This window comes from Coenobita brevimanus, chromosome 108 (genome assembly GCF_032717465.1).
Source record: "Coenobita brevimanus isolate Jiangsu-jjx chromosome 108, ASM3271746v2, whole genome shotgun sequence".
In the NCBI taxonomy this organism is placed as follows: domain Eukaryota; kingdom Metazoa; phylum Arthropoda; class Malacostraca; order Decapoda; family Coenobitidae; genus Coenobita; species Coenobita brevimanus.
The window spans coordinates 5,681,226-5,697,914 of NC_137061.1; the positions used below are offsets into that span (position 1 = coordinate 5,681,226).

Sequence of the window (16,689 nt, forward strand, 5' to 3'; positions counted from 1 at the left end):
CCAGTTTATAAACAAAGTTACTTCTCCTTATTCTCTACCGAGTCAGTGACAGCGATCACTTTCCACAGTCACGAGACGGGGCTCTGGCAACAGTGTGAGAAGCATGCACTTTGCCGAGGATTACAGAGTACTAGGACGGGCAGAAGCAGCACCTTCCATGGCTGTGGACGAATATAGTGATTCTGAGTGTGATTTCGAAAGATTTATGAGGGAGGTTGAGGAGGAGCAACAGCCATTACCCGCTAGTGACGCCAGCAGCCATCCTCCGGGGACCCAGTAGGACTACCTACAGCCTTGGATACCACCTTCCATTCCCAGCAAGCCCACCAACACTATCCTAAAAGGTTAGTTATCATTCATAGCACAGTACCATTTATTATAATTACAATAGTACCACTATATGTATAGGTATATGGTAGGTATTTAGGGTGACTTTTCCTAGGGTTGCTGACATAATTCATTTTTCCCCATAAGCTCTGTTGTTAGTCCAACACGTTTTTGGTCCAACACGTGACCCATGCATGACAATATTACCGTGCTGGACGCGAGGGTACTGTATATATATATACAGACACACACACATACCTGTATATACAATATATATATACATATATGTATATATACAGTAATCCCTCCATTATCCGATGTAATAGAGCCAAAGGCATGTCCGGAAAGTGGTCCCATCCAGAAAGTGGGCCCCTGGGTCCTGGACTGGTACTTAAGGACCCTAAGCCAGCCTAACTCTGACAGCCACCTAAATAATTCCCTACCGGACATGCATAGCACCTATTTAAACCTATTTAAGACCTTATTCACACCAATAATGGACATAAAGCATGAAATAAATGAAAAGGAACCAAAAAGTGAAGAATTAGAAGTGACTGTACCTCAGCCAGGGTACTTACAGCACGTCTGTGGCCGCCTTCTCTAAGGCTTTGGCAGTGGTGAAAATGTTCTTGAAGCACATACAATTATCCAGTGTTGTGCTGCACTTACAGCAATTCTTTGTACTGTGAGTTATAACTGTTTAACACTGCACATTGTTAATTGCACCACCCCAGTTTGCACTCCAGTTAATCCTTTGCACTCTAAATTCTAATTTCTTAACACTGCACAACACTGTAATTTCACGTGTGGTCTACTGGCGAGGTATTGCAGTTTATTCACTGTTTATGCACAAAAAACGAGCACGTGCGGCATCCACTGCAATAAGCATCTACTCGCGATCGAAGTTAGGCAATAACTGTTGATGACAGGGAAATAATTGCCAGATCGCAACGGCCACATTACCAAAATACTCAATTTTCATTACCAAACTTAATTTTTCACTACCACATTCGTAAAGCTAGCATTTATTCTTCACTAGTTATATATACAAGTGGAAATACATGTAATCACTCTCCTTATAATTAACAGCATGTTGATTATTTTCACACTATGTAGGCTAGCAGATTAATCAGAGAGAGCAGACAATCCACCATCTCTATCCTGTGTATCCTCATACATGTGAAAAATCCGTTTGGTAATGCATTATTCTGCTTCATTACCAAACGAATTTTTCATTACCAAATTGGCCCACATTTGGTAATGAAAAATACCAAATGGCAACCCTGACAGGGGAGGGGGGAGGAAGGAAGGGGTGAAGGGGCCGTGGTGTAAACAGATGTTCAGTGCCGTGCAGCACTTTCAATTTATGGGAGGCAAAAAAAATAGGATTTTAGGGGGATTTTTTTTCTATTTTTTGGCCATTTTTGGGTTCTGAAGGTCCAGGCCCACAATGTCCGGTAAGTGGGGTGTCCGTCCGGATAGTATAAGGATTACTGTATATATATATATATATTTCTCTATCTATCTATATATATATACAGTATATATATATCGTATTTGCCGGTGTATAGGGCTGACCAGTGTATAAGACTAACCCTGATATTTGTATACAAAATGTGGGTTTAGAGGTACAGTATACTCTGTGCATAAGACGACCCCCAACTCTTTAGATACTGGGAGCTTGCTGCCCCAGTAACCCATCCTTTACCATTCTCCCCACTGACAAGTGAAGTGATACAGTACTATCAACACCTTGCTAAGCAACACAGCCTTTGGTAAGGTTTTTACCTTAAACCAGCTTCTGTGGGTTTCACACGCTATCTAGGGTACATGCGCCACCTCTGACATCTAAATGGGGTATACATTAAAGATTCCAGCATTAACTCATACTATATTAAAAACTTAAGATCATGTTAAGATGAATTTTATACCTAAGGTTAAAAAACACTTATATTTTATTAAAGTTCCATCACATCAGCTTTCAGTGATTAAAAACCTTCAAAATCAAAATCATCCACATCTGACATCATCAGTTCATAAACTTCGTCCTGGGCCAAAGTTTGCAGTTCTTCATCGTAAGGATCAAACTCTGGATTCAAAGGTGTAGCTTTGGATTTGGCTTCCTCTTCCTCATCTGCCCACAAAATATCATCTTCCATGCCATCCACTGAATTGGAAATTCCACATTTCTTGAAAGCCTTGATGACTGTTTCCATAGAAATATAATTCGATGCCTTGATAATAAAATCACACAGCACATCCAGACCTGGAGCACACATATTCCCACCTTTTGTATACGACTTTTTACCGCTGATCATCCACTCGTTCCCTTGCTCACGGATGCGGTCCTTGAATGGTTTATTCAGACAGACATCAAGTGGTTGTAGAACTGAAGTTAATCCACCAGGAATAACAGCAATATCACTGTTGTTTCTCGCCATGTAGGTTTTTGTTCCCTCCGTTAAATCACTTTTGAACGTCCCATACTATCGGGCTACGCTTTTTTAGCAATCCACCAGGTCACTTACACCACACATGCTCAATCCACAACTTCATTCCATGTTCATCCATCCAACCTTTCTCACTGATGTGAACAAAAATTCCAGCTGGGAACTTAATTTTTGGCATCGTTTTTCTCTTGAAAATAACCATTGGGCTCAGCTTGGTTCCGTCTGCCGTACACGAAAGTGCTACTGTAAAGCGTGTTTTCTTGTGTCCTGTTGTTGTCACTAACACCATTTTTGCACCCTTCTCCTCAACAGTCTGATTTCCAACCATATCAAAATTCATCGGAGTTTAATCCATCTTCCCGATATTGCTCAATGGATATCCGTGCTTCTTCCGTAGGCCTATGATGTACCGCTGGACTCTGGTAATCATGCATTCAAGATCCTTTGGTAATTGCTGTGCTATTTTTGTCTTCTGTCTCAATACTAGATCGTGTCTTTCATGAAACGAGAACACCATGAAACTGTTGCTTTTAAATCTCTGCTGTGCTCCTTGTTTTCTCTGTCCCACTTAAGTGCCCAAATGCAAATTTTGTTTCTTGTGACAATGTGCCCATTCTGTCGCTGTTCATGGACCAAGTCGGCTACATGCTTCTCCAAAATTGGCCACTGTGCACTCTTTTTTTCTCACGGCACATTTATGCCTTAGCATATCCCTTAGCAAGAGTTCTTTCAATCTCCATTCTCGTACCATCTTCTCCGTCACACCATATTCTCTCGCAGCAGCACAATTACTGGATGATTTGGCATATAACACCACTCCTAACTTACAACAAGCTTCATATTTTCTTCATTTATTACCTTGGAGCCATGATGGGGTTTGCGGTTGCTGGAAATAACATAATAACCCTGAGATTTTTTTTTTTTTTTTTTTTTTTTAATGCTAGGAAGGAGGAACTAAAGGACATGAGCCTGGAAAAACTGTTCCTTCCAAGAGAAGAACAATATACAAGAGAGAGCCAAATTCAAGATCCGATCATTTTGAGATACCTGGACACACTGCGTTTGAAAGACTGGAGATCATAGGAAGCAGGAAATACAGACAGAGGGAGACAGTTTCAGAGTTGACCTGTTGCATAAATGAGGGACTGGGAGTAACAGTTAACTCTTGCATTAGAGAGTTGGACAGAAAAGGGATGAGAGTTTGCTGCTTGACAAGTGCTACGTGCCCATCGCAGAGATGGAGGAATGCGTGCAAACAGTTCAGAGGAGCAGCGACCATTGAAGTAGCGATAGAAAAAAGATAAAGATGCAACAGTGCAGTGAAGAGACAGAGGTTGAAGGGAGTCAGTAAGAGGAGGAAAGTTAATGATACAAAAAGCCTTTGACTCCACCCTATTGAGAAGAGCTGTATGTGGAGAACCTCCCCACACATGCAAGTTGTACTCTACACAGGGGCGGATAAAACCCATGTATAAAGTCAACAATTGCGCAGGGGTAAAGAAGGAATGGAGTCGGCTTAGCACACCGAATCTCTTAGTGGCAGCAAGAATTGAAAAAAAAATATTGGTAATGAAACTAAGGAACTCGGTAATGAGCCTTGCTTCAGATCTGATAACCCTGCATTCAGTGGCAACTGGGAAACAACCCAGCCACACTGCCAGTTGTTCTAGACACACGCTGGTGTTCGTGGTGTGCTCTAAACAGGTTACTCACCTTTCTTATGTCCTCATGGCTGTATCCATGGAGATATTTTAATAAAAATTTGCCATCATTTCATATAGAAAGGAAGCTGTGTTTGATGATGATGTTAGTAATTTTAATGGGTTTTGTAAGTGTATGTACTATATTCAGCGAAACAAGGGTCAAGGTGAGTGATCAGCGATGTTTCCCATCAAGCCTATAGATCTGATAACCACAGGATGTAGAGGTTAGGATTTTATAACCGGTGTTTAGAACAATCCCCAGTTTTGGGCAATTTTTTAAGAGGTTCAAGAGCCGCCCTATACACCGCCAAATACGGTATATCATCATTCAGATCTCTTTTCTCACCCTTGGGCAGGGTGAGGAGTAGCAACGTCCAGACAGCCAAATTCGTCCAATTCAATAGGTCATGCCTCCATTCACTCATCATTCAAGCGCCCGGATTCCTGGCCCCATCTGAATGCCAAAAACTTTCACCTTATTCTGTAGCTTCACAAAAATGTATCCAATTCAGTCACCATCTCCCTCCACCTTCTCCTTGGCCTACCTCGCCTCCTCTCTCCTTCAAATTCACTCAGATATGTCCTTTTCACCACCCTATTCTTATAAATTCTCTCCACATGACCATACCATCTCAACACACTCTCTTCGATTCTGGTGTCCACAGACTTCCTCACTCCACATCTTCCATGAATCACATTATTTCATATCCTATCCACTCTCTGTACTCCACAGACATTCCTCAGCAGTCCCATCTCCACTGTTCTTACTCTTGACTTTTCATGCCACACAGTAGTCTCACACCAATATGTTAAAGTTGGCACTAACACTCCTTCATGTAAGCCTCGTGCAGCTGCAACACTCAAGCCTCTGTTTCTAATCATGGCCTTCATTGCACCTGCTACTTTTCTTCCTTGTGCCACTCTACTTTCAAATTCTTTTGCACATTTTCCTCCCTTTTTTATCAATGTACCCAGGTATTTGAACTCTCTCATCAATTCCAGTCTCTCTCCATTCACTGTAACATCAGACTGGGAGTCACCTTCTCTCTCAATACCCATCACTTTACTCTTTTCTACACCTACTCTCAAGGCAAGACGCTCAGAGACATCAGCAAAACTCTGCACTAGTCTACCAAGTTCTTGTCTGGTATTTGCAAGCAGTACTGCATCATCAGCATTTAACAAATTTGAGATATTCCATCCATCACCATTCATTACCAATGCCATCCCTCTCTCCATTACTCATGCCTTCACTTGTCTCATCACCCCATCCATGGATATATTGAACAACCATGGGGACATCACACAACCTTGTCGCACGCCCACACTGATCGTGAACCATTCACTTAGATGCCCACTGACCCTTGCACATGCTTCACTACCATCATAAAAACTCTTGACGGCACCTAGCAGCTTGCCATCTACACCGTACATATGCAGAACTTTCCACAATCCTTCTCTGTTCATTTTGTCACATGCTTTTTCCAGATCCAAGAATGCCATAAACACATTATGGTCCTTCTCACAAGCCTTCTCTATCTGTCTCACTCCAAATATTTGATCCACATCCTCTGCCAATCCTGAAGCCACCCTGTTCATCACTCACTAGGACTTCTGATATCTCTCTCTCTCTCTCTATAATAATTTTTCCATATACCTTCCCTACCACACTCAATAAATTTATGCCATGATAATTCTTGCACTCACTTAGCTCATCTTTATTTTTGTACAAGGGTACAGTTACAGCCCTTTTTCACTCAGCTGGCACAGTTTCACTCATCCATGCCTTCTTAAATATCTCCAACATGCACTTCATTCCACTCTCTCCACTACATTTAATCATCTCTGCATACACCTCATCAACCCCAGCTGCTTTCCTATTTTTCACCTGCTTCACAGCACTCTTCACCCGTGCGAGTGTCACATCTCCTGGCACTGCATTCCTTCTCTTCACCCCCCCAAAACCAATCATGTTTACTGCCACTCTGCACTCTCGCTCTCTCTCTTTCTCTCTATATAAACTAACCAAAATCTACTCAAGTGGATGAGCCACACAATCATTCATTCACTATTAAAGACTCAAGAATCCTGACTCCACTTCACAGGCATAAAGATCCACATTTATGCAGCCCATATCAACTATTGTGTCATCTAAAAAAGCTATGCCTGTTACAATATTCTAGTATTAATATCCTGTTTAACTCAGGATGAAGACATGGCAATTTTATGCCTACGTAAAGTGGAAAGAGACAGAGAGACAGACATATGAGGAAGTTAAGGAGTGTTGTGGTGATGATGTGATGGAAGTATGAAGAGAGATACGATGCAATGGTTTAGTCACACAGAGAGGACGGAGACTGACTGGAAGAGTGTAAGTACGTGATGTGGAGGGGAAAAGAGGAGGGGGGGGGGAGACCAAGGTTGAGATGGAGGGATGAAGTGGAGAGATATATGAGTGAAGGGGAATGAGTTGGAGGGAGGGCAACTAAATGGCAATCGAGACAGACATGTAGGTAATTTGTTTGCGGCCACTCCTTACGAGAATAAGATGTCCGGCAACAAACAGACAGATAGATACAGTGAACGGAGCACAGACATACCTCATAATAGAGTGAGTAGGCTTGGAGCGTTGGAAGTGCCAGGCCAATTTCCATAAGCGTATTCAGCAGCTCAAACCCTGACTGACTGCAGTATTTACCACCAGCCATACTGTTAAACAGAAAGAAAGACTAGTATCTCTGTTATCTCTCTCTCTCTGTCTCTCCAAGCTTCCTCACCAGCTCCAACTCACACTGATTACATTGTTTTCCTCCCACCCGACTGTTAGGCAAAAAGAAACGGTATTTACAAGAACAATAACTATAATACAGGTACTCCTTTGCTTACAGAAATTCGGATACTTAAACTAATTTCAAAGATAAAAATAAAAAAATACCCATCCTACCTATTTAAAATGTGGTGTCTGTGTGCTTCCTGCCACTCACCTTATTCTGCCAGAACACATGTGGTTACTGTTGTAGCAAGAGGTACAAGCTTGTAATTTTTTGCCTTGACTCTCAGCATATCTCAAAAATGGAAAAGTAGTGGTGGTGGTGAGACCAGCAGCAAAAAACAACACATTATAATGATGGAAACAAAAGTGGACATCATTAAGAGTGGTGAAAGGAGAGAGAATGGTGTGGCACGTGTGTTTGGTCTGATGGACCACATAAAAATTTGGCTTACATAAGAGCTGCTGGAACCAATTACGTAATTATGTAAGCTGAGCAGTACTTGTAATAATTAACCATTCATCCATCCATCATCCAATCCTACGTTGCCCCATAAGAAGCATAGGGGCCCGGGGCTAAGCAAGTTAGTCCTGACATTTAAGATGAGAATGACCAGCCTCACTCATCTCTGAGTGGCATTATGTTAGCAATAACCCCAACCACCCCTTGGATATAAACCTTCATCAGCTCAATCTTACTAGAGTGCTGCAATTACCCACTAAACCACCTGGCGTGATAATTTGATAATATGATTACCAACCAGCATAGTAAATGGTTTCCTGGTGTACAGGAAACCATTCAGCTTGTCACTCAGTGTAGTCACCCATAGGCAGAAAGAACAGGAAAGAATGAAGGAAAGACAAAAGAGGGAGTGTAAAGCCAAGCGTGGGCATAAGGATGAGGAAAGAATGAAGTAAAGAAAGAGTGAAGAGGAAGGAAGGAAAGGAGGGAGGAGAGGAAAGAGCAGCCACCCGAGAGCACCACTACATTGAGTGAATGGTGAGTGCCATAATAATAATAATAACATAATAATAACAATAATCTATCTATCTATCTATCTATTGCCAGACGCCTCAATCCTGTTTGGGGTGGCCACAAACACATCGCCTCCAAGTCGCCCTGTCCCCCGCCATTTCACTGCCCTGCTCCCAACTCACACCCCCCTCTCTCATATACCTCTCCACCCCATCCCTCCATCTCATCCTCGGCCTCCCCCTCCCTCTTCCCCCCTCCACCTCACTCACATACACTCTCTTCGTCAGTCTTTCACCCTCCATCCTCTCCACATGGCCAAACCACCTCAGTGTGTTCCTCATAACGCTTCCTATCGCATCCACAACCACACCACAACGCTCCTTTATATCTTCATTCGTCAGCCTGTCTCTCCACGTGACTCCACAGGCTCCTATTAAATAACTCATTTCCACCGCTCTCACTCTTGACTTGTGTCCTTCCAACAATGTCCAAGCTTCACTTCCGTACGTTAGAGTTGGTATCACAATACTGTCATGTAGTAACTTTTTCACTTCCATGCTCACTTCCCTGTTTCTTATCAATGCTTTCAAAGAACCAGCAACCTTTCTTCCCTGCTGTACCCTTTCAAGCACTTCACCCTCCAAACCTCCATCCTTACTCATCACACTACCCAAGTACTTAAACGTACTCACATTTTCCAATTCCTCACCATCCAACCTCGCTGTACATTCACTAACTTCACCTCTCTCAAAGACCATCACTTTACTCTTCCCTACATTCACCTTTAGATTCCATTTCTTACACACTCTCCCAAACTCATCCACCAAGCCTTGCAGCTCCCCTTCGTCTTCACTCAACAACACAGTATCATCTGCAAACAACAGTACAGGGAGTTTCCAAACACTATCCTCTCTCACCAGGGCCACTCCAACATCCACTACCCTACCTTTTATCTCTTTTATTACCCCATCCATGTACAGATTGAACAACCATGGAGACATGACACAACCCTGTTTCAAACCAACTTCCAAAGAGAAAAATTCACTTAGTTCACCATCCACACGTACTGCAGCCTTCGCACCATCGTACATACTCTTCACAGCATTCAACAACTTCCCATCTACTCCATATATTCTTAACACTTTCCACAATCCTTGTCTATCCACCCTGTCATATGCTTTCTCCAAATCCATGAAAGCCGCATACAACTTCTTTCCCTTCTCTAGAAACTTTTCCACTAAAGATCTAAGAATGAATATCTGATCTACACAATAATAATAATATAATAATAATAATAATAATAATAATACTGTACTAATAATAAATCATCCAGGAATTTCTCACATACAGATGAGGTGAGGCAGGGTCCACAGGGCCAGAAAAAAAAACTTATAGAAGACAGACTTGAAAGTCTGTCCAGCTAAATGGGCCAAACCTTCATTTACACACCATTCAAGCCTCAAAAATCCTGACTTCACCTCATATGCATAGTCCCGTATCCCTAAGGCCACACTCTAGATTAATAATGTATCAGAGTATTTACCCCACAGCTTTCTCCCACACTGGCATCCACTTGGCTCTCATTTCCTTGATGGTACAGCTCTCGGAAAACGTGTTCTTGTGCTGCACTGCCAGCCCTCTTAGGCACCTAGAAGAGAGGTTGAGTAAATTTCTATATAAGTAACTATGTTAACAAAATGTCCTATAAATGCCTGACCTGATTTCAATAAAAAATGGGCACATACATTGTGTGTGGGTATTAGAGAACATGTTAATCATTTTGATGTAAATAAACATATACAGTATAACTAATATATATATATATATATATATATATATATATATATATACTGTATATATATCCACTCAATCCTCATAAATTGCAGCAACTTGGGTCTGAACCACTGCCGTGATTTACGAATAATAACTCTGTGAAAAATTAATTTGGGTCTGGACTTTGGCTAACCCGCCCCACAGCACCCTACCTACACCTATCTAGGCACCATCAAACACAAACATACAAATTTAGGAATATTCAGTGCATGTATTAAATAGAAATAAGCCATGTTAAGGGATCTCACCTTAATCCTATGACAAAATTGCTTAAGTGAATGGAGTGGGGTGGTGTTGGGAAGAACTTACAGCCTCCCAGCACTTGTTCGTCCCAAACTCTTTCGCCAGCTTTGAAAACTTCTCTCCCCTCTCAACACGACAAATGAGCTCCAAATGTTGACTGTACAACAACTGCGGCAGCTTCTTGACGCCATGCTGCTTAGAGCACTTCATTGGGGGGTCGGGAGGGGCCATGGCAGACAGGAGGCAGGGGGAAGTTGCACAAAAAAGGCAGTTAGCTCTCGTACTCCACAGCAACGGTCTGTAGTGTGTGGACTGGCAGGACAAGAACAACAACAACATGGCAGCATTAGTATGCACATATGCCACAAGGGACGCACTATGATTGGTTGTTGAGTCGCGATTTTCAATCTGAATGCCGCTGTTTACAATTCTCCTCGGAAAAGGTCCACTTGGGTGCCTAGATCCGCAATTTTCGTGACTTAACAGTGATTTAAGGTTGCCGGCAGTCTGACGGCCACCTAGCAGTGATTTATGAACACGCAATTTACGAGGACTGAGTGTATATACTATATATATATAAAACTTTACATTCAGTGACAAGCCGAATGGTTTCCCGTAAGCCAAGAAACCATTTACAATGCTGGGAGGTAACCATATAACCAAACCATACCTGCTTCCTACATGTCAACAAGTGGGTTGGTGGAGGGTTAGTGCCCCTCCCCGTAAAACAAATAACTCAAAGTCAAATGGCTGCCCCTTGCGGGATTGTGGCATCTGGCAATAGTTAGACAGATAGATAGATAGATAGATGAAGTACTGTATGTGGAGAGGTTGCATTAAAACAACCAGACAAAATTCAGAACAAGGCTGTTAGAATTACAGTGAAAGCTCGATTATCCAGGCTCGGATTATCCAGCTTTCGGTATATCCGGGCCGTGACCGAATGGTTCAGTGGTACAGTAATACTTAGAATTATCTGCACAATAGCTCCGGTTTAAAAAGGAAGCATCCAGTTGCTTGGGAGCAAGGCATGGGTAAACCAGAGAGAGTCTGCTCACCCTGCCCCCACTCACCCACACCTCCTGCTTACAACTCCATCACAAGGGTGGTAGGGTGGAGTTTGGTGAGGCAACTGATACACCTGACCTAGCCTAACCTTGCTTAACTACTTAATAATTTAACTTAATTTAACCTAACCTGACCTAACCTGGGCTCCAGTTGGGAAACTGGGAAACTAAATCCACTTTTGTGTACGATGAGTTTCTTCCATTATGCCCGAAACAATCATAGGTATGGCTTAAAGAACGTGATAATAAACGAGAAAATCTTTCAGCAAGAAAAGGTAGCCTAATTTACTACCCTCAAAATAGAAAAACACAGAAAACAAACTGGAGGAATATGAAGTGAATTGGTGAAGTCTTTAGGCTGTATGCTTAGAGGAAAAGTAATGGGTTTCCCAATTTTAGGGAACGAAATGGAACAAGAATGTCTGCTAATCAGAAAAAAAAAAAAATTACTCATCTCATGTGTTCTCATAAGTTAGCATTCAGTTCTGCATTCTTCGCTAGATATCGCGCTTCCCAACTCATTTCGGACCGACAGAGCATATGCTCTGTCGGTCCGAAATGAGTTGGGAAGCGCGATATCTAGCGAAGAATGCAGAACTGAATGCTAACTTATGAGAACACATGAGATGAGTAATTTTTTTTTTTTTCTGACTAGCAGACATTCTTGTTCCATCGTTGGGTCTGGTTAGTACTTGGATGGGTGACCGCCTAGGAACACCAGATGCTGTTGGCATCCCTATGTCAAGTGGGGTTGGTGGAGGATTAGTGCCCCTCCCTGTAAAACAATTAACTCTAAGCCCTTGGCCACCCCATTTGGGATACATGGCGTCTGGCAATGGATGGATGGATGGATGGACATTTACTGTTCATTCTTTTGTTCGTGCTTAAGTGTACTTTATGTGTGAAAGAGAGTATTAATACAAACAATAATGCATTCCATTAACCCCAACATAGCTGCCAGCCTCGAACAATGCTTTACTGTACTGGTGTCAGGGATGTTGGGTTAGGGAGAGCTATAAACAACTGCGGACAATTATGGGAAGGGAATGAAGGTCACTGGTATGTTTACACGACCCTCCTCTACTATCTCAAACAATCAGGTGGCCAGCCACTTCATCTCAGATGTTTTCGCCGATATGTTTAAATGCTAATGTAACATGCACCCTAATTATGAGTAAGTTTCTTCCATTATGCCAGAAATAATCGTAGGTAAGGCTTATGGAACGTTATGATAATGAGAGGAAATCTTTCAGCGAAAGGTAATTTACCACCCACAAAATAGGCAGAAAAATACAGAAAACAACTAAAGCAATCTGAATTGAATTGATAAGGTTATTAACCCTTTAACCGCGGGCATTGTTTTGCCCCGACTGGCCTCTCAAGTGGGGGTTCCAGCCAAATGTAAACAAACCTTTAAATCTTAATAACTCTGCACAGAATAAAGCTTGAGAAAAAAATAAGGTACCATTAGAAAGTACTAACCTTCAGCTTTGCAGTGATGTAGGTTTCATGACTTTGTGGACTTTCACAGGACGGGCAGTGCCGTTAGAAGTGAGGGGTGTAAAATCACTATTTTACGCCCCACACATCAGTACCAAATGCCAACCACTCTCTGATAATAGTACTATAAACATATATGAACACTGCACACACGATAAACATCCACTCTGTGTTCACTGAGGTAGGTAAAAGGCACTGTAATTGCCCGCACTTCACTGCGGCATCACACGCTCACTGACGTTCGGTTAGCGGCGATGTTTTCATTATTTCTAACTTCTATTACTATTTTACATATAATCTGGGCAATATACATTATATTTACACTGCACTTACTACTATATTGCGTCACTGTCGCATCACAGAATTACAGCAATGCCGCAGATTTTCTTATTACCATATCACTTATATACTGGCCATATTTACATAATTTTCTAGGTAAAATATCTCTTATTGCTATATTATACAATTATTGGTAAAGCACGTCACTGTCGCATCACAGAATCACAGCAGTGCCGCAGATTTTCTTATTACAATATCACTTATTATACTGGTCAATATTTACATTGTTTTCTAGGCAAAATATCCCTTATTACTACATTATCCCTCATACAATTATTGGTAAAGCACGTCACTGTCGCATCACTGTATATCACTCTGTCACTGTCAGTATTTACTCAGAGAGTGGTACTCGGCAAAGCACGGAGTCACACACAGAGTGACTTGGCATTCCTGGCATGTGCTCATTTTTCTCGTCTGAGGCCTCCGTGTGGCGTTATGACACACTCTGCAGCGGCCCTGTGACAACCTGCTGCCTGCGGTGAAAGGCAATTTCACAAGCTGGTGCCGGCTCATGTAATTGCGGCACTCAAGACGGTCAGGTTGTGTGTCAGAGTGTTGCCTCGGGACCAATGCCGTCACCTGACCAAATCGTGCAAGCAGCTGCTGCACGACAGTTTTGGAGAACTGTCTCAGGGATGGTTGCCTTATGCCCCCGACTTGTGTCTTGTAGAGGAGGAAGGCGTTGAGCATGCACATATCGAGCATGTGGAGGCTAGCCTTCCTGTACCATCGGGTGTTTCTCCTGAGACACTCTATCTCGCCAATCATCATGTCAGACTTATCAACAAGTCTCATGTTGATATTATAGTCAATGACGGCATCGGGCTTCATGATTGGCTCTCCCGTCCTGTAGCTGACCTTCCCAGTTCTCTGCAATTCCCCCTTGTGGATGGTGCTGAGCATATTCACGACCTTCTTGTCGTGCCACCTGATCGCCAGAAGCTTGTCAGACTTCTTCAGGTGCACATCTCCCTTGGATGATGATGATGCTTCAGGGAAACTTGGCCACTCTTTCCTATGGCTCCGTACAGTGCCAACAGTGCCGATGCCGTGTTCAGCCAGGTAATTGGCGAGTTTCGGTGCTGTGTAGTAATCGTCTGTGTACAGCACATGATTCCCACCAAAATACCTCTCCATCAGAACTTTTACTACGGAGCCAGAGAAGCCAAGGGGGTCTTTCCTGTCCATGTCCATTGTACTTGCAGAGTAGATCACGAAATCAAGGATATACCCAGTCTCACAGTCACACAGCACAAAGAACTTTATCCCAAAGCGGTGGCGTTTGCTGGGGATGTACTGCATGAATTTGAGACGTCCTCTGAACAATACCAGGGATTCATCTATGACGACTTTTTGCATAGGACGGAAAAATCGCATAAATCGTTCCCTAATCCTGTTGAGGAAATCCCTCACTTTCCACAAAGGGTCAGTTTGAGACAGGTTCCATTGTCAGCGAAGTGCAGGTATCCTAGCAGCTGTCGGAACCGATCTCGTGACATGTACTTGCCGAATGTTGGGATTGAAGTAATGTCATCAACCAGCCAGTACTCCTCCAACTCATGTCTCTTGATATGGGGCATCAAGAACATGAGAGCAAAGAACACATACAGCTCTCTGATCCCGACAGGCAACCAAGACACTTGCTTTGGTGAGCCAATAGGTCCCAGCCCTTCTGTTGCACACTGAGTTGCATACCTATTGGTCTCATCGCTGACAAACTGCGCAATTTCATCATCCATGAAGGCCAGGAAGTAGTCTACAAAGTCATCTCCTTCGTTGCATGGGAAGGCAGACTGTATTCCCGCATTTGTCATGTCAAACGGCGGATTGTGTGGCTGAAAATCAGCACCGTCACACCAAACAAATGCATCCACTTTCCCGGTGCGTGGTTCAGTGGCAGTAGCAGGTCGCATTGCACTCTTTTCCCCGTAAGAAGGAGCTGAGGTGGAGGCAATGGGTGAGGCAGGAGGTGAGGCATGAGGTGAGCAGGAGGGGGGTGAGTGGGGGGGTGGTGAGTGGGGGGGGGTAGCAAGGGTGAGGGAGCTGGGCGGGGGGCAGGCAGGAGGGTTACTGACCTGGTGTGTGGTGAAATCTGACCCTTTCTTCCCCGCTTATCACCTCGCTTATCACCCTGCTTTGCCCTCCTACTGCCACGCATCCCCTTTGCTCTAGGCCGGCCTGCCCTGCTTACCCTGCCTGCACGGCCTGCCTTCCCTCGCTGTGCAGGCTCTGGGAATTCATATTCCTCAGATGATGTAGACTGAGGAGAGGGCACGGCAGAAGATGAAGATGATGTGAGGGCAATAGGGCTAGGGGAACGGGAAAGTGGTGGGAAATGCTTGCTAGGGCCGGGTGTAGGAGACATAAGTTTACGCTTCACTCCCTTCCCACGTGCTACACCAATTTTCCCCATAGGCGCCTTCCCTTTCCCAGAGTAAGTTGGGGGCGGTGGGGGGGAGACAACATGTTCACTTTCATCACAGTCACTGTCAATCCTAAACGGTTCACCACCAATCACTGCATAGTCATCACTTCTACTTGCTGTAAGTGTATCACTCTCACTGCCACAATCCAGAGTTGTACTTACAGTTTTATCCAGGTCTGTCCTAATTTCTGGGGTGCTCAACCCCTTCTGCCTTGCCGTCGGCAGTTCCTTCCTCGGTGTAGAGGTCGAAGGCACACTAGCACTAATAATTTCCGAGGAGGAAGCGAGCGACGATGACTCGGGACGGAGCGCCATTATCACGCACAGAGCTGGACAGATACTGACTGATGCATGTCAGGGCAGGGGTGGGGGGGGCCCCCGGGGGGTGGGAGGAGGGAGGTGTGGGAGGGCTGGCGTGAAAGAACTCGACAGCTACTCTTGCGTGAAACAATTTGCGCACAGGAAAATCGCGCGGTGTTCAAAATATTCACGAACATTCCAGAATGACACCAGCGGTTTGGTCCAGTTTTGTCAATGTCATTCTGGAATGACACCCGCGGTTAAAGGGTCAAGCTGTATGCTTGGACGAAAATTTATGAGTTTCAGAATTACAGGGGATGAAATGGAACAAAAATGTTTACTAATAAGAAAAAATACTTTCATCTCACATGTTCTCGTAAGGTGGCATTCAGTTCCACAGTCTTTGTTCGATGTCGCTTCCCAACACATTTCAGACCGACAGAGCATACAGTTATTTCTGCTCCTTACAGTTAAATGTACATTTATTGCACATTCTTTTGTTCGTTCGTGTATGTGTGAAAGAGAGAGTATTGATACAAACAATAATGTATTCCATTAACCCTTTCATGGCTGCCAGCCTTCAACAATGCTTTACTTTACCGGTGTCAGTGACGTTGAGTTAGAGAGCCATAAAAACTGAACAATTATGGGAAGGGAACGAAGGTCACCGGTATGTTTACACGACCTTACTCTTACCATCCCAAACAGCCAGGCGGTCCTTTCATCCCAGATGTTTTCGCCGATATGTTTAAATGC

At 43.5% G+C, this 16,689-nt stretch overlaps 1 protein-coding gene across 1 annotated transcript in view; it reads right to left on the reverse strand.

The window, feature by feature from the left end:
- LOC145416941 (serine-protein kinase ATM-like) overlaps positions 1–16,689 on the reverse strand; it is a 505,436-nt gene that overhangs the window by 400,450 nt on the left and 88,297 nt on the right. The window contains exons 10-13 of the mRNA XM_080285796.1: positions 9,770–9,874; positions 7,465–7,470; positions 7,081–7,189; positions 2,370–2,675 (exon numbers count right to left, since the gene is read on the reverse strand). Coding sequence (XP_080141922.1) covers positions 2,370–2,675; positions 7,081–7,189; positions 7,465–7,470; positions 9,770–9,874 — 526 coding nt within the window. The remainder of the gene's footprint in view (positions 1–2,369; positions 2,676–7,080; positions 7,190–7,464; positions 7,471–9,769; positions 9,875–16,689) is intronic.